This window comes from Syzygium oleosum, unplaced genomic scaffold, assembly GCF_021117445.2.
Source record: "Syzygium oleosum isolate NSW1041296 unplaced genomic scaffold, Sole_v2.1 Sole_v2.31, whole genome shotgun sequence".
NCBI lineage: Eukaryota > Viridiplantae > Streptophyta > Magnoliopsida > Myrtales > Myrtaceae > Syzygium > Syzygium oleosum.
This window is the reverse complement of record NW_026607515.1, coordinates 953663-970980: the sequence shown is the minus strand read 5'-3', so window position 1 is coordinate 970980 and position 17318 is coordinate 953663. Positions and strand designations below refer to the sequence as shown.

Genomic DNA, 17318 nt, shown 5'->3' with positions numbered 1-17318 from the left:
GAAAGAGAAATCCACTATACATAAACACAATTGTCTAGGAATGAAAGAGAAAAGAGAGGAGGATGAGATGCAGCTAACTGCCTACAGCTGCCCTTGAAACTTTGCACTCACTCTCCCGTCAAGTCTTTGAGTTTTCCATGAGATCATCGGCAGTTTTCAGCGTGTGCAGTTCCAACTTCCGAGGGAACAACAATGAAAAAGAAATGGTAGCATGAGCACCGTTTGTTCACATCTCTATTAGAAGAATATATCCAGCCTAACACATAGAACCTAAGATCGTGAGAATATACACGGCAAATTCGAGAGAGAGAACTAAAGAGCCTAAAGAAAACTGCATCAACATAAATGTGATGCCAACGATTCCATTCCTCGAGTCTCGTGGGAAGAAATGGTAAAGAGATTGGCAAATAAAATTTGCAGATTTCAAGTTAACCCCGGGCCACCAACACATCCAATTGGCCCAAACTACCTCTAGATGATGATTCCCCTTGTTTGAAAGTCTTCCTCACATTAAAACTGTAGTTATCACCTTCGTGCTTATGTTTGAGTTCTTTATAAGCTACTTTATTGAAATGCAGCAGTGTCATCATAGTAACTGCAACTAATGCAGCATTTCCCAGTACTCCACCCATAAGGGACTTCCTTGCAAAATTGAAACTGGAAATCAGAGCTTTGATCAGAATGTTAGACCTGTTTCCATGATTCACCATGCTCTGCCCAGACGAACCATTTGCGGCGCCGAATAGATTATCGCATGAAACAAAGCGACTTGCATCACAAACATCTCCAACAAAAGCTAGGGCTTCCTCAATCACTTTATATTTCTTACCCTGGTGTTCTGCCAATCTCATTGCAAGAACAATGCGGCTCTGTTCTAATCGTGCAATTGCAGCATCTCTCTCAGCACGTTGCTGTAATTGTACAGTCTGTGAAGCAGAATAAAATGACATTAATGCATCCATAGTAAATAATATTAAGCACATAAATATATGAATCCTTGTTACGATGCCTCATGAACCCTAAGACGGACCCATTCCTTCAAAAAGTACCAACTGACGCTCGTACTGTTTACCATAAATTCATCTGAATGAGAATTAATTATTGACACTTAACTCGTACAGCCTAAAACATGAGCAACTTTTGCATGATAACCAGTTTTGTTTTAGCTGCAGTAAACATAGGGAATCTCAACCAAAATTTCCACTGAATCACTCATGAAAATGGCATACAGTAGTTAACAGGAAGAAAGAAATATCTGGGCCAGACAAGCAACATGGTGTATGCAATCCTTATCCGACCAAGCGATCAATAATTTATCTTCCAATGGCTATAAGAACTATGATACATATGTAGAATTTCTCTATTACTTGTAACCAGAGGCTCTGCTAAGCCCTAGCCTCAATTCTCTGACTTGAAGCTCCTCAAAAGTTTATCAACAAGATTTTCCCGTTATTCTCTTTGCTTTACACTTACATCCACCATCTGGATTTCACTCGTTCCAATTTTTGCATGATGCATTTGCCAAAATACTTCGACAGGTCCTTACCTCCTCCATACATGACTAAAGGCTGATTCGAAAACATTTACAACTTAGCCTTCGAACTCCCTGAGTATAATCTAATTCTGGAAGTTCATCATAACATGTGCCTGAAGGGACCACCCATCTGTGATATGTTACCAAACCCATCTGTGATAACATGTGGGTCAAGTTGCCTCCATTTCAGTAAAAAACAGAAAAAGAAATGCAGAAATGCAGACAACCGTCCATCATCTTCGTTCTAAGTTCTTCCAATGAAAATTTTTTTCTGAGAACCAATTTTCTTTTGCGACTTCATTTTTCTTCCTATACTGCAGGCAAGATGGGACATCAAAACCCCATCTAATACTACAAAACCAACAGCCAAACCCTTCCCAACTAAGTAGTGTCTTATACATGGATCCTCTTACTCCATCCCCCTTTGCCCTCTATTACATCCGCCTTCATATGATCTGGCCGTGAACCCAATATTGTGTTTACGATTAGTTTTGCAACATCAATTCTCATTTCAGTGGATAATCAATGATAAGACAAATTCATCCAATATAAGTTAAAGCACATACATCAGCAAGAACTCGCCTTTGCACCTAAAGTCACAACCAACTAACAAAAAAATCAGAAAACCACACTCCATTTCATTTATAAGCTTCCAAGCAGTCTCGTTCTACTTTCCTCTAGCTATAGCAGCGACATCATATCCACTTCATTAAATCTTCATCAGCCCAAATCCCACATACTATCGTAATAGCGCGCCCGTGTTTCATACGCGATACACCTAATTTAGGCTCGAGCGCAAGCTATTCCACGGGAGTTATCACGCATGCAGACACATTTCTACCGGGGAAAAAAGAGAAAGGACCGAGATTCGAATCCGGAGACTCACATGAAAGAACTCGAGCTGGTCTTCCAGATTCTCCAGAGCCGTGCGGATGGCGTTGAGGCTCTTGGCCTCCTGCACCGCCTCATCGTAGACTCCGAACTCCTTGACGAACACGTACCCACCGGACGCCGCCCGGTTGTCCTCGGCGGCGGCGTCGGCGCCGAAGAACTGCTTCTTGTTCTGCTGCTGCAGCTGCTGCGGCGGCGGCGGCGGCGGCGGCGACGGTTGCTCCGGCTTCCGGAGGGCCCTGATGGAGCTGAGGAAGTGCGCCCGCGAAATGGAGTGGATGGCGTCGCTGAGCTTGTCGTGGAGGTCCCAGATCTTCTCCAGAACCGTCTCCACCTCATCGATCTCCATCGCTCATCGATCGAAGAGCAGACGACGAAGGGAAAATGGATCCGAATCCAAACTCTAGGGTTTTGGTTTCTCTCTCTATTTTGCCGCGCCCCTTTTTTGGTGGGGGGCGCTTTCAACGAATCTCGAATTCGAGTCGCCTGTCTGTTACGTCGTCGTCTTGGTTCGACTTGGTGTGAGAAGCGGAGGCTCCGATGTCCCGCGAAACGGCACCTTCGTATTGGGCGATTTCCACGATGGCGCTCGCTTCTCGCTCGGGAGGGACACGTGTCGCCCTCTCGCGGACTCTCCGTCGATTCGTTTTCTTTGGGGGGGAGACATTGGTAGTCTTAAATTAAATTGGTGGGAAAGTTTTAAATAAAGACTTGAAGTGTCATCAAATTTTTTTTAAAATAAGAGCATGAAGCGACTATGGCAGTTTCAAATAAGACCCTAATCTCGCCGGTCAGTTAAATATTCTAGCCGATCAAAGGTATTTTTGTCCAAAGATAATTTTACTAATCTTTTGATTTTTTTTTTCTGTTCATGATTTTTTTTTACTCTATTCTGCAAAAATTTAAACAAGCCGAAAAAATAATGAAAAATTAAAAAATAAAAACTGAAACCGAACATGCTCGTGAAAAACAAGACGTCGCTGGTGGTGGACCAACGGCAGACTGTAGCCGTTGAGACACAACTGAACCCCCACCACCGCAACCATGGAGGTTGTTGGCCTCATTTGGAGCAAATCGACCCGCAACTATGGAGGTTGTTGGCCTCAGTTGGAGTGAATCGATAGAGGTCACAACCTCCATGGTCGCGAATCTCTTTGTCACTCTAGAAAATCGAGAGAATCGAACCTAACTAAGCCCCGACGCCATGGCCATGGAGGTGGCCAGCCTCATGGAACCATAGATGTAGGGTCGCGTGAAGTGAGTGACCTTCGTGGACACTGGTTTAGGGTTGGCCGAAGCCGATGGGGTTAGATCGAAGCTCAGTGGTGTCGAATCTGATGTCCCGAGTTCAAATCCGACCTCAATGGCGTTGAATTTGACATGAGCACCCTCGCCTCAATCGCCCTCAACTCCACCATGAGTGATGATGACTCGACTCAATCTTTTTCCTTGACTCGACTTTTGATTCCTCAACTCAGTTTTCTTTGGAGAAAGATGAACAGATCGGGCTCGCCAAATCACCATTGAGGTTGAATGGCGTTTAATTTGACATGACCTCGAATCTGGCGAGGGCGACCCTCGCTAGCCCTCTCCGGACAGCCACCGGCGAAAAGGAAAAAATAAGAAAAAGAAAAAAAGGAAAAAAAATTCAAAAAAGTAAAGGACGAAAATGCCATTGACCAGCCGAAAAGGTCATGCCTTTCTTTGAGATTGACATGGCTACTTCAGGCTCTTTTTAAAACAAGGTCCACTTTATGCCATTATTTGAGAAAATGATAGCACTCCAGATTCTTATTTGGTATTTCCCTAAATTCAATAAGGGCAAAAGACACCAAAAACACTAAACTTTATCTACTGTGACACATTCATTTTAAACTTTTTTCTGTAATACCAAAAATTTCAAACTTGTACCCGTGTGATATGTTTACCCTCCGTCAAAGTTTTGTCAATGAAAACCGTTAAAAATTTACCTACATAGACACCAAAAAGCAGACGATGTTGATGTATTAGTGAAATAAAAAGGACCTTATTTTGGCTAAAAATTATCTAACGGAATCTTGACGGAGGGTAAATGTATCGCATAAGTGTAAGTTTAGGGTTTTTTATGTCACAAAAAACGTTTAAGATAAATGTATAATAGTGGGTATAGTTTGGGTTTTTAATGTTACAAAAAATTCATGATAAATATCCTTACCCAAAAAAAAAATTCATGATAAATATGTCACCGGGAGCAATGTTTTGGATTTTATTGTGGCTTTTTTCCAATTCAATATATTCTCTAAAACTTCTTTTTTGTTTAATGGGTTATCATTTTCTATTCGTTTTTTTTTTTGTTTAATCAGGAGGATAGCCTTGGTGATTTCGACTAGGCCTATCTTGTTGTCCAAACTCGTGCCGATTGAAGTAATAAATAATGCTTATTCTTTTTCACACTAGACCGGACCGGAATATGAACAGGTCGAGAGAGCATTGAGGTAGTAGAGATCTCTTATTGAAAAGCAAACTATTGTTCGACAAAAAGAGATGATGGACCACTTCAAGACGTTCATACATATATAAACATGGAAAACATAAAACTATTAAGACAACGTATGACCCCTTCTCATCGTTTCATTGAGCTTGATACATTCTTATTTCATATGTAATCACGTTTATTCTCTTAAGTATATCGATATGCATGCAGCGCCACCACTCCATGAAGAAAAGTTAAGTTCCTCCGCCGAGCTCCGATTGTCGTGCGCCCCTACATGACTGCCGACCGACCTTCCGCCTGCGCCTCCGACATCTCCATCTCGCCCTGATACACACCCTCGTCCTCCCCTGAGATCTCCTCCAACGACCTGCCTTTCGTCTCGGTCAACAGGAACGTGCAACAGAACCCTAGCATGTTTGTGAACGCCAAAAACATCATGGCGTGTTTTATTCTAGTTGTTCTTCCGCTGAGCGTGTAGCTCTGGACCCCGAAGGCCGCTACCAGTGCCCCCGCCTTACCCGCCGCTGCGCTCATGGCATGGCATGTGGACCTAACGCGCGTTGGGAACAGCTCGGCTGGGAGAACAAAAGTCGTGCTGTTAGGACCGAAATTCGCGAAGAAGAAGGTCAACGCATACAAAATCGCGAACGTGTTGTGGTTAGCAGGGTTCCTGAGGTCAGTGTAGTTGATTCCGATGATGAGCATGAATACAGACATCATGAAGAAGCCAATAAGCTGGATGTAGTAGCGACCGATCTTCTCGATGAAGAAGACTGTGAACCAATATCCCGGGAATGTCCCAAGCAAGGCAACCACAAACATGGCCTTAGAAATCTGAAACATTTCCCTAATAGCGTTGACCGTCTTTGCCGGATCTGTGAGGTTCATGTTCGGGAATATGTCCTTCTGTGCCAAGTTTTGGCTATAGAAGGCAATGTCCAACAAGAACCATGTGCTCATCGTGCCGATGAGATGCTTACCGTGCCTCCGGTTAAACTCGCTTGAGAACAGCTTGTAGTCGTTGTTCGCCTTGAATTGGCCCAACCTGTCTTGATCGGCTTGAATTTCGATATCCAGGACCCGGCCCATGTCTGCAGCGGCTTGTTTGGCGTTCCCTTCTATGAGCGCGGTGTACCGACCGGTCTCAGGCATTTTCATTCGCCAATAGTAAGTCAGTATGGCCGGTAAAGCTCCGAGCATGAGGACGATTCGCCATAAATAATCCGCTTCGGGTTGCGTAGAATACACAGGATCATCTTGAAATTTTGGGGCGCGATAGAAATGGAGGAACACTCCGGAAAGGATCATGGAAACAAACCCCGCGAAAATAATCCCGACGCCTTGCATAGCGAAAACCGCAGCTATGAAAGCGCCCCTAGTTTTCTTATTCGCGTACTCGGACATGATGGTGGCGGAGAGAGGGTAATCGCCACCAATCCCGAATCCAAGCCAGAATCTGAAGAAACAGAGCGTGCCCATGACGGATTTGGCAGTGGATCCGAAAGAAAGGCCGGAGCAAATGGCACATATGGCCATAATAGTGAGGGTGATCCCATAGACCCGTTTGCGACCGAACTTGTCACCGAGCAAACCGAAGAAAAGTTGGCCCGCTAGGGTTCCGATCAGGGCAAAACCGATTACCAGGTTGTTGACGCGAACTGGGAGTTTCCCCGGGGCTTTTGTGGCAGGATCAAAGTAATAAAGGCGACCCAAGAGCTTCGAGACCGTGGTGATGCAAAACAGGTCGTAAGCGTCCGTGAAGAAGCCCATACCTACAGTTACAGAGCCAGAAATTTCTTTCAGAAAGAGTCATTGTATATAGAATACGGCAATACATGGACAACCTTTACACAAGTTTGGAGGATCTATAATGATTCCATGGTTACGATAATCTTTTCGAACTAGGACACGTACAGACCAGCTTTCACTAGAGTCTAGAGCATGACACTTTTGTCACTAAGCATCCTAATTTCAATTGCTACTCAGCAACTGGCTTCCGCCTTCTCTACTGTTCGACTTTCAACTCAAACCCCTAGGAAAGCTTTACGACATCTCCGAGGCGGGACTGCTCGTTACGTATGCGAGGTTCAAATAAATCACAACCTCAGCACGAGTTCATTGCCAGTATACCTGCTATCACGATCGCGGTGAGGTGGTACCATTGCGTGCGAGCCGTGTCTAGAGCATGAAGAACTGCTAAATTGCGGGGAGCCATCGATATCTTCCTTCTCTCTCTCGGCTTTCGATCGATGATATGGCTCAGTTGTTGTTGGCGGTTGCCTTTGTTCTCCGGTCCGATTTATAGCAGCAGGTCACGAAGGAAAGCGACAATGGAATGATGTCTGGACGCTGGCGTTTTGGTCAATGCTTTGAGGAAACAACGAGGGCTATCGCCAAGTATATTCCATCTAAAACATTGATAGAAATCGCCATTTTCGATTCATTACTCGAGGGTTGATTAGCGAAGGCTTATGCATGCATGGTACGTGTCAAACAAAGGGGATTTGGTGTGATGTGATCATCGTAAAAGACAATCTGCTGGATTGCTGCGAAGTATAGATCGAGCCTAAGCTGCTCACGACTTTAACTAGGGTCAAAAACCTCGAAGAGTTCGGCTGAAATATCTAGCTAAGGAATATAATGATAAGCCCTTGTAGAACCTAAGTTGCAACTTTAATTAGGGCAAAATGCTTATCGAAGTTCAGGTGAAGTATTTGATTGAGATACCTTCTTATAAGCCTAGTGCAAAATTTTCAATACGAAATTTGGTGTTCTCTGTATTTCGTGATGCATTGTAACACCGAAGATCGATCGATTGTTCAAGGTCGAGTTCAGAGGCAATCGGGATCATTATCATCCCAAAGCATTGGCTTTATGCAGCTATGTCTTTGGATTGAGTAATCGAAGTACTTGTTGGGTTGCAATATTATCATCTTTTCTGAATGTTGAGAGTGATCAAACAAGCTAGTGCAATGGACAGTTGTTCAGATGTCCATTTGCATGGAAAGTTCTTCGAGTTTTTGGATTACCTGCGGGTAAAAAAAAACAAAAAGAGGAGTGAGTTTTGGAACCATACTGTCCTTTCCAGCTGTGGAAAGGCCAAGGTGTACAATGTTACAACATTGTATCACCTATTATTATTTAGGAATTCTAATCCTATCCGCTGTCGGGGTGAAATAATTCTCACAAAACCAGATTAGTAGGTGTGGATTACCTGTGTACATTAGTAGTCTTCTCTAAATTATCACATAAATAATGTTGGAGTTGGCGAATACTTCGGGGACCCTTGTTTCTCACACCGGGTACGCCCACGTGAGCTTAGAGAAACTGAAGAGTTGTCCGACGACACGTGACCCATGCGTGCGGAATGCGGGGTTCGGGGGCGCGCCCCGACACGGTGCTCCGCCCGGTCAACGGGCGGGGTTCGGGCGCGCCCCGACGGGGTTCCGTTGCCCGCTCGCCGGTGAGCGGGCGGGGGCTCGAGGCGCGCCCAAACCTCAACGGGTTTGGGCCGGCCCGTATGGTGCGAGATTAAGAGATTTCATATAGGTTTAGGTTTTAGGCCCGTTTGGGGCATATATATATTTTACTCGTTTTTCGATCATTGTAACGAGTTGAGTGGTACAAACCGAAAACATAGTGAAATCTCTTTGCGTGACGTAGCCCTAATCGAGGGTGAACCCGGTAAATTCGTGCATCGTCTATTTTCTCTGTTTTCTGCGTGATCGTTCTGTTTCGGTTTTCGATACATCCCTTCAAATAATAGTTGTACTTCTTTAATATTTTGAAAAAAATTGTTACACATGGATAATAGATTTCGCTCGCCGGCTCGTCAATCTCCCAAAATGTTCGCCGTTAATACCTCCATTTTCCCGCAAACCCTAGTAATAAATCCTACTCTTAACAATCTCACGTGATTTCCCTTACCCTTGCGTAAAAAGTAAGCACCTCAAATGAGGGTTGATAATAGAAAAGTAATCGGTAATTTAATCCGACAAAAGTTGGTAAGTCGCTCTAATTTAGATTGATAAAAACGGGTGTTCACTCGTTGGGATTAATGTTCCACGTGGCACGGGAGATCGATTTAGATGAGTAGGTCCAAGTATAACTCAACAATTTCCTGGCAATGTGTGCACGAGAATATTCACGATAAAGTGAGAATACGGAAATTTCAATGTTCTTAGTTGTCTATGCGGGTGAACTCCCCAACCTTTGGTGGCTACCCTGAAAAAGGAATATTATGCACGAAATTCCGGATTCTAGATAAAACTTAGGAACACCACATGAATTGAGTTGGCTCACGAGCTAATTCAAGGTGGATTTCTTCGCTTTTTGAAATTCAAAACGCAAACTCCAAAAAAGATAACCACCCGGGTGGCTGCTGGCTGAGCGCGCACTCTTCCTTTTCGCAAAATGTTGAGTGTTCGAATCCCGGGTGCGCGGGGGTGACTTAACCGGTGCACGTGTGTGGTGGCTAGCACGTGTCACCCCCAGGGTTTACCTCCCGGCTGTCGGCCGTGCGGGGGTTCCCTGAGTCATCAAAAAAAAAAAAAAAACTCCAAAAAGATAAGAGTCGGGTGGGTTCATTTCTAAGGAAAATTAATTCGCGGAAAATTCTTACACTCGAATAGACGACGCTTTCGAAGAAAATGGAATCGGATATGAGCGCTAACTCAAATAGCTCGCGAATCCAATCGATTAAGTATGATTGATGAACATGTGGGAAACATAAATGAGTATCATTTGAGCTTGATAAAGCTAATTGTAGTTTGATTCTCGATTGTTTGGGTTTACTTTAATTGCGCTTGAGCATTGTTTCTCTCGTACTTCTAATCAAACAAAAGCATACAGAATAATGGAGTTATGTCAACTCCAAGCATAGACTCTCGTGTTGCGTGAGCTGATTTGAGATTGGATACGAGTCTGTATCGACTTTCGTACGCTTAAACTACGCCCTCTAGCGCCGATGCAGAAGACCATCCAATTTATGAAGCGACTCAATAACTGTTTCGCAACGATTCAACAAATTCACAGCATGCTTCATTATTGAACTTGTGAGCGAGTTGGGTTGGGTTTGGGTGCAGTACCACGAGCCGAAAAAATGTGTCCAACACATCAATACAATGGACGGACTTGAATGGACCATCGAGCTGCCAAGCCCGTGAGTTAAAGCGTAGTTACTGTTAAGTTAAGCTTGACCATGCGCGGGCTTCGCATAGTGTTTTGGGCTAAACCCTTCCATCAAAGACAGAACTCATTGTTAAGGTTACCTCATCAAAATTCGTCGTCCAAAAAAAAAAATGACATCATACGGATCGTTGTCGTGTAAAAAGCAACATTTTACAATAAGCCTTTACCTATTTCGCGAAAGACGAATAATTTAAAAATTATTCTAAAAATAATTATTTATATTCATCGAAATAAATTTACGTGTGATCATTTTCTTTGACGATGAAATTTTTTTTTTCATTCGTTCATTTTTATAAACGATTAAATTAATTTTAGGATAATATTTTTTAAATTATTTATTTTTCCACGAGGAATCGCTCATACAAAAACGCAACCCCACCGCTCATTGATTTTCTCTGGATTGAAAAGAATAGAAGCGTCTTTTCCTAGTCAAGAATTGAATTTTCCTGACCCGTCTAAAATGGAAAAATAAAAAAAAATAAAATCCCAGAAAATTTCCCCCGCACAAAATAAAAAAAAAAGGAAAACGCAATCTTTATTAGCCCAACCGCGAATAAGAATTATTAATTTATTCGCCTCGCCTGCCTAAAATGGAAAGCAAATTAAAATTCCGAAAATCATGCCCCTCATAATAATTTCTCCGGTCAAAAAAAGGCAAAAGATATCTCGATCAATGGAAATAAAAACGGAGAATACTCCCAAATCCAAAGTTATGCCCATAGCCACACCGATACTTCAAACTTCTTTTTTTGAAAACACTAAGACTTGCATCGGCGTGACTAAAATATTCTCGGTCTATCTATACCTCAAAACTTGTATCGGTGTGACAAAAGTTCGAATTACTGATATGACGGCGGAACCACCGATGGGTGTTGGCGACACAAAAAAATTGAAGTATTTTTGTCTTGATGAGTATAATTTATGTATTTTTTTTCAGTTTAAATATCGCGGGGTAAGCATAATTTATGAATTTTGGCGGTATTAATCCAAACAGAAATCAACTCACCCTTCCACAAAAAAGGTGGAGGAAAATAATAAAATGAAAATGCCAGCTGGCAAAAGGCCCCGCGAATCTCGGCGAGCCTCACGCACCGCTGAAAGACCTAGAAGAAGCAACTCAAGAAAAAAAGGGCCGCACAAAAAAACCGAAAAAATAAAAATAAAAATAAATGAATAAAAACGGACACATGAATACGTAAATTCATGAAATCGTGCCTGCCCCGCTTTTGAGGAGGCTAGAGTTTTTCTCCGTAATTCGTCTCCACCAAAATCGGCCTCCCCTTGCCGCTTCGACCGGTGTTTTCAATCAGTGGTCGTCGCCGCTGAGGGATCCATCACCACTGGAATTCCCGCCGCCGCCTCCGCCATTTATCGCCCGATGGAACAGTGAAGCTCTTCGTGTCTATTTCGTCATCGCCGTCGTCATCGGTCAGTCGCTTTCGCTGCCGTCGTCAGAGGTGCGCGCTCTTTTCCCTGTTCTCCAAGGAATTTGGGGTTGGACTTGGGAAATGCATTCCGCGGACGGCCTTTGAAAAATGGGCTGCGTTGATTTTTTTTTTGTGTTCTTGCTTTTGATTGGTCGCGTCAAAACGTTGGAAGGGGGGCACGTTCCAAGGTTTCGGAGGAGTTTGAGGGTTTTGGTTTGCTTTGAACCCCAGCGGCCGCTTGAATCGACCGAGGAAGGTGAGATGATGCTAGAACGAGTTGAATCGGTTATAGCTCTCTCTGTTTCTTGTTTGTCCCCCCTTAGTGCTAGTGCATTGAGACGGACCAATTTGGTGTTAGTCTTCGACTGCGAGAAGAAAGAAAGAGAGGAGAAAAAGCAGGGGCTTTGTTTGGTCCCAGAGAATGAATCCTGTTCCTGATGGAGTCGTCTCTAGAATGAGGAGAATCCGTGCGCTTTTCTCGTTTTTCTGGGGTTTGAGTATTTTTCCCCTTTTCATTCAATTCTTAGTAATGTTAGTTGTAACAAAGCAGCGATCTTGTTATTTCTTGCTTTGTGAAATCAAAAGAGAAGTAAGAAAAAGAGTAGGTTTGCTCAAACCCATGATTATTATTCACCGGCGGTATATATCGGGAACGAATTAGAGGAACCACAATTAATGAACTTTTCGTGTATTATTGTTATTCGTGTGATTCTTGGCATTGTTATAATTGAAGGAACAAGAGAAGCGTGGGTTGCTTTCCTAAATCCCTACTGATTCTAATTGCAATAATTTCAGTTGCGAAATGAGCGGAGAATGTAGTCTTCTGGACAGTGAGGATACTGGGATGGCGCATTCCGAGCGAACAAACAACCCATGGATGAACTTGGATCAGTCTTCGAGCATTTTAGTTGACAATCACAACTTGCTGGTGTTGGAATCACCGGTCTATGGTAGAGAGATTAAGGAATTTTCTGGTGCACAGGACCGGCATTCGAGTGGTGCATCAGAAGGAAAATTAGGTTTTGCAGAGAGAGCATTTTCTGCAGCCGGTGCAGCATTTTTATCGGCCATAATTGTCAACCCTCTCGATGTTGCCAAGGTTAGCGTTTGTGCTTGAGCTGGCAAGCATGTCGCTTTGAAGGAGTGTTATCTGTTGTTATAAGTTTTTCCCGGTTGACCTTCAACCATAGACCTTTATTCTATTTCTTTCCCTATTTCCTCAATGGCTCGATGCACTTTTGGCTTGGTGATTTATTCTATTTTGAACCAGGTTATAGTACCATTTAATGGCACAAATGCATCCTTCGGTTTCATCACTGGTTTTTTCGCTTTTTATAATCTTTTCTTTGTTTTTCGTAAATACGAAGAAGGCCAAAGTAATTGACAAGCTTTCCAAGAGTAGGGTGCAACTTAGAAGAATGTGGTGAAACCTATTGCTTTTTTCCGAGATTTTCGGACTTTTTATTATTATTGTTCATTCATTGTATTGCTTTATGTTCGTCTATTTGGTGGTTGAGAGGAAATCTTAATAATACGATGAATTCTCTGAAATGGTGAGTTGTATACGTGCTCTGTGGAAGAGCTACCGTTATTGAAGTGAAGATTATTGCAGTTTCCATAGATTTCAGACCATTTAGACATTTAAGTTCTGATTTTTCTCTGTTTTGACTTCCATAGATCAGTTTCAGGATTATTGTGGTAAATATAGGGAGTGGCATTCTTACGTTTTCGAGCCTGTGCTTTTGGAATAGGGAAATATTAATCTCTCGCAACTGAATCGAGTTCTAATAGCAGAAGGAGCTGTCATTTAATATCCCTGATTCCACTTGCTCTAAATGGGTTAACATATTTTGCAAGTCTTTCTACACTTAATTCCTCTGTATTGACCAATTGTTAGTCATCTTCCAGTTGGGAAGCTGATCTGATTTTTTGGATAGCTTTTTACTTGGTATTTTCTTCTAGCTTATGATAATTTGGAATTATTTTCTTAAGAATATATTTTGTTAATGTTAAACTTCAAACGTGATATCTTCAGCTTTCACAATTTTTTTTATCATAATGCTTCTTTCATCTGTTGGATGGTTATTCTTTTTCTGAAGTATTTTCTTTTTTTCAGACAAGGTTGCAGGCACAAGCTGCTGGGGTTCCTTATTCCCATCCTTTGAGTAATGTCACAAGTCGCATGGCATTTTTCGGGCCAAATATGGTAAACATGCATCTTTGGAGTTAGCTTACTTTTCTTTCTGTATGATATGTCGCTTTGCTTTGTTCTGTCATTTAGGGTGTCTTTGGACTCGTTCAATTAAGAACCTGCTGTTGATTTTTCTCGGTTTCTATTGCTTTAGATGTTTGCGGATCTGAGATGTTCTCCGTCTTGCACACGTGCTGGAATGCACGGCACGGTGTCAATATGTCCTCCAGATTGTTTTCAATACAAAGGGACTCTTGATGTCTGGTACAAAATAATTCGACAGGTTGGTTTGTGGAACATTTTCCTATTGATGCTTTTTATAGATTCAAAACCTTCTCTTGTGGGCGAGCCTGAGAGGTTTTGCATGACTGGCATTAGTTACTGGTTTTAATGGGTAAATCTGATACTTCAGGCCCTTCTCAAATGATTTGAGTGAGACACACTGTAGCTTTAGCACTTCACTGCCATTTCAAAGCCAAGTCTTTTGTTTTTCTTGATTGATTTTCCATTGCTTATGTGGAGGTGCTTTTTGCAGGAAGGATTTTCAAGGCTGTGGCGAGGCACCAATGCAGGCCTTGCATTGGCTGTACCGACAGTAAGCCTCTTGCACTATAATTTTTCATTTTTCTAAAGAATTTGCAAATTCACAGAATAATATCCTGTTCATTTGCTTATTTCTAATTGTTTTTATTTTTTTGGTCAGGTGGGAATATACTTGCCATGCTATGATATATTCCGTAATTTATTAGAAGATCGTACTGCCCTGCTCGCACCTAGCTTGACGCCCTATGTTCCTTTACTTGCGGGGTCACTAGCTCGCTCTTTAGCTTGTGCAAGTTGCTACCCCATTGAACTGGCCAGAACTCGCATGCAGGTATTCAATGTTTGCATCTTGCTTTTAATTTTATCCCTCAAGATTCAAGAGTGGTTTACTTTTAGATAATTCTTAAGAGTAGATTGGCTCAGATATTTTTGCTGCTTCACATTTGCTGTGTATTTTCTGAGCTTGATGGTACATGAACATCAGAGGTTTTTTTTTAATTGTGAATGGTGTACTTTCTTTTTTGGTTTAGTTTGGTTTATAGTTTTTATTTACTTTCTTAGTCTGGCTTAATGTCTGACTTTTTATTCTATTTTTATACATTAATGTTTATTGCATTTTTATTTGGTTTTTCCATGCCAGGCTTTCAAGGCGACAGAAACTGGCAAGAAGCCTGCTGGGGTATTGAGAACTCTATTTGAAGTAGTGTCTCATGTCAGAGGCACAAGTAATGTGCCGAACAGTCGTGAGTAGATTGGCATAATTTGACATTTTATTCCCAACTCCCCCTCTCTCTCTAGAAGTCTTTCAGCGTGTGGGTTCCAGAGGGAGTGTGTACTGTGGAATGCTGATGGGCAGTTTTTTGTGACAGTGCAAAACTACCGTGTTCTGTGGACGGGCATGGGAGCACAGCTTGCTCGTGATGTTCCTTTTTCAGCAATCTGTTGGTCAACACTCGAACCTGTGAGCTCTCTCTCTCTCTCTTCTCTCTCTCTCTCTCTCTCTCTCTCAACTTCGATGTTGCAATTTGATATGTTGCAGGTCTTTTCATTTCCTTGGTTCTTCTCTCTCTTGAATCTGATCTTGATTTATGTGATTACAGATTAGGAGAAAACTGCTTAGGACCATTGGTGATGAAGCTAGTGCAGTTGCCGTCCTTGGAGCTAATTTTTCTGCTGGATTTGTAGCAGGAAGTCTTGCTGCAGCTGCTACATGTCCTTTTGACGTAGCCAAAACAAGAAGGCAAATAGAGGTTCGTTATTCATGTCAGATTCATCTTGTTAGGATGTTTATTTAAGGATTTGAAACTTAAAAGAACTAGAAACTTTGAAAGCACATGCATGTTCAAGGGATTTTGGTTACCCATTGGTTAGTATGTACGATTTAAACTCAATTTGCTTGAGAAATATCTTTGGTGGGTCAATAGATTAGATTACGTGGGTAAGTTGTGGATGATTTTGAAATGCAGATGCTAAGCCCACTAACCTTTTATTGCACAATAGCCTTATATTGCACATTAGTATGCTTATGAATTTATATTGTCCTGTAAATAAACTTCCGTCTTTGATTTGATGCCAATTTTCTCCCTTTTATTTTTCCAGAAGGATCCAATAAGGGCATTGAAAATGACAACAAGGCAGACTTTATTGGAGATTTGGAGGTATGTATACTTTTTTTGTTGGTCGAAGAGGTATCTATACTTTACATGTCGTGTTTTGGAGATTTTATTCGCCTCGTTTGATATTTGATGTGTTCTAATTTTGATACCTCATCCTGCTTGAAATGGCTCCTTGGTTGAATGTGTACATACTTGACCTGGGGGATTTTAATTTATTTATGGAAAAAAAGAAAAAACTATGAAGGTGCTGCATGGATAGATGCACAAGAAATTTTTCTCATTTTCATTTAAAATTTGGCTTTCGGTGAAGAAACTCTTGGTCTTTTATTCCTGCTGTTTTTTCTGCATGAAGTAGGGTGTCCATAAGGCTTAAATATTTTTTGTAATTGGAATGTTGAGTTTGCGGTTTACCAGCAACGTGGCTCAGAAAGACCTGTCTGACGTGAAAATGGCCAGCATTAGTGTTCAACAACTAATCCTCTAATCCTGTGATTGGTTTTCAAATTTCATGGTCCAGGGATGGAGGCTTGAAGGGACTCTTCACTGGAGCTGGTCCCCGTGTTGGCCGTGCAGGGCCTTCTGTAGGCATTGTGGTATCGTTCTACGAAGTTGCGAAGCATGTCCTGCACACCCAGTATGCAACCTCATGATTGGGCTAATAGAAGCCTGATTTTCCGTCTTCTTGAGGTGTGACCACCAATGGAAGCATCACGTTCTGACTCGATTGAGAAACATTGACGTCATACAGAATGCTGACCTCTTTGCGATATAAAAGGAAGGCTGACAGAAATAAGTAGAGTTCTCATCTTTCTTTTCTTTTCTTTTCTTCTAGGTGTTGCAGCCAAAGTACAGCTTTTTTACTCTTTCCTCACAATGGATGTTCGTTCCATTGAATATTCAATGCTCACAAATGAGCAGAAATTTTGTAGACTGTTGATATTTTGAGCACTTTTTTGGTTGGTCACCCTCAAGCTTAATTTAATCATATCCCCAGTCTTCACAGAATTGAATGACGTGAGATCTCTCGTGGCAATTATTTGCCCTTTACAGGTTAACATTGGGGAAATTTGTGTGTGGTCACAGATGTAATGGTATTATGCAGGATGAGTGACTTGACACTGATGCCACTAGATAGTATCGAAGCTGAATCGTTTACTGTAGGTGCAGGGTCAATACATGAGAATGCATGGTTTTCGAGTTTGAAATTTGGCATAATTGTATCTGAATGGTTATTAGCCCGAGAGATTCAGGATGGTCGAGTTCGGCTGGATATTGAGTTGGCAACTGAGCTTGCTTTTGGGGTGCATTTGATTGCTGGCCTGCAATGTATGTTCTTCGCATGGCTAAAAATCATGTGCCTGGGTGGTTGTTTTGCATGCAGCGTTGGACGGGAAATAAATAACGCAACCAAAGAGAGTGCGATTAACTTTTGGCTGGAAAGATGGTTGGGTTG

General features: G+C 42.1%; 3 protein-coding genes across 5 annotated transcripts; 1 reads left to right on the top strand and 2 right to left on the bottom strand.

Annotated features, from left to right (window-relative positions):
• Positions 1-193: 193 nt before the first annotated feature.
• On the bottom strand, positions 194-2887 carry LOC115686137 (plastid division protein PDV1). Its single transcript, XM_030611334.2, has 2 exons — positions 2421-2887; positions 194-926 (listed from the first exon to the last, which is right to left on the bottom strand). The coding sequence occupies exons 1-2, from the start codon at positions 2772-2774 to the stop codon at positions 429-431; spliced, it is 852 nt and encodes a 283-aa protein (XP_030467194.2). The 5' UTR covers positions 2775-2887; the 3' UTR covers positions 194-428.
• A 2281-nt stretch (positions 2888-5168) lies between these two features.
• On the bottom strand, positions 5169-7113 carry LOC115686119 (low affinity inorganic phosphate transporter 4-like). Its single transcript, XM_030611313.2, has 2 exons — positions 7029-7113; positions 5169-6670 (listed from the first exon to the last, which is right to left on the bottom strand). The coding sequence occupies exons 1-2, from the start codon at positions 7111-7113 to the stop codon at positions 5169-5171; spliced, it is 1587 nt and encodes a 528-aa protein (XP_030467173.1).
• Positions 7114-11359: 4246 nt separating this feature from the next.
• Positions 11360-16870, top strand: LOC115686138 (mitochondrial carrier protein MTM1). 3 transcript variants are annotated; one of them, XM_030611335.2, is made up of 11 exons: positions 11369-11545; positions 12311-12614; positions 13632-13721; positions 13861-13989; positions 14242-14301; positions 14410-14580; positions 14890-14992; positions 15119-15210; positions 15350-15499; positions 15849-15907; positions 16383-16870. In XM_030611335.2, exons 2-11 carry the CDS (start codon positions 12318-12320, stop codon positions 16513-16515), a joined length of 1284 nt encoding a protein of 427 aa, XP_030467195.2. In that variant the 5' UTR covers positions 11369-11545; positions 12311-12317; the 3' UTR covers positions 16516-16870. The 3 variants fall into 3 exon arrangements, with proteins under 3 accessions (XP_056160186.1, XP_030467195.2, XP_030467196.2); XM_030611336.2 differs by lacking the exon at positions 11369-11545 and adding an exon at positions 11634-11771; XM_056304211.1 differs by lacking the exon at positions 13861-13989 and having other exon boundaries at positions 11360-11545.
• The last annotated feature ends 448 nt before the right edge of the window (positions 16871-17318 follow it).

What these genes read in the sequence shown, in the direction of transcription:
- LOC115686137 (XM_030611334.2), bottom strand. Translation starts at nt 2,774, where the DNA reads ATGGAGATCGATGAGGTGGAGACGGTTCTGGAGAAGATCTGGGACCTC. An exon ending in ACCAGCTCGAGTTCTTTCAT is followed by an intron (nt 927 to 2,420) that starts GTGAGTCTCCGG and finishes TCTGCTTCACAG; the next exon opens with ACTGTACAATTACAGCAACG.
- LOC115686119 (XM_030611313.2), bottom strand. Translation starts at nt 7,113, where the DNA reads ATGGCTCCCCGCAATTTAGCAGTTCTTCATGCTCTAGACACGGCTCGC. An exon ending in CACCGCGATCGTGATAGCAG is followed by an intron (nt 6,671 to 7,028) that starts GTATACTGGCAA and finishes CTGTAACTGTAG; the next exon opens with GTATGGGCTTCTTCACGGAC.
- LOC115686138 (XM_030611335.2), top strand. Translation starts at nt 12,318, where the DNA reads ATGAGCGGAGAATGTAGTCTTCTGGACAGTGAGGATACTGGGATGGCG. An exon ending in CATTTTTCGGGCCAAATATG is followed by an intron (nt 13,722 to 13,860) that starts GTAAACATGCAT and finishes CTATTGCTTTAG; the next exon opens with ATGTTTGCGGATCTGAGATG. An exon ending in AAGTAATGTGCCGAACAGTC is followed by an intron (nt 14,993 to 15,118) that starts GTGAGTAGATTG and finishes TTTTTGTGACAG; the next exon opens with TGCAAAACTACCGTGTTCTG.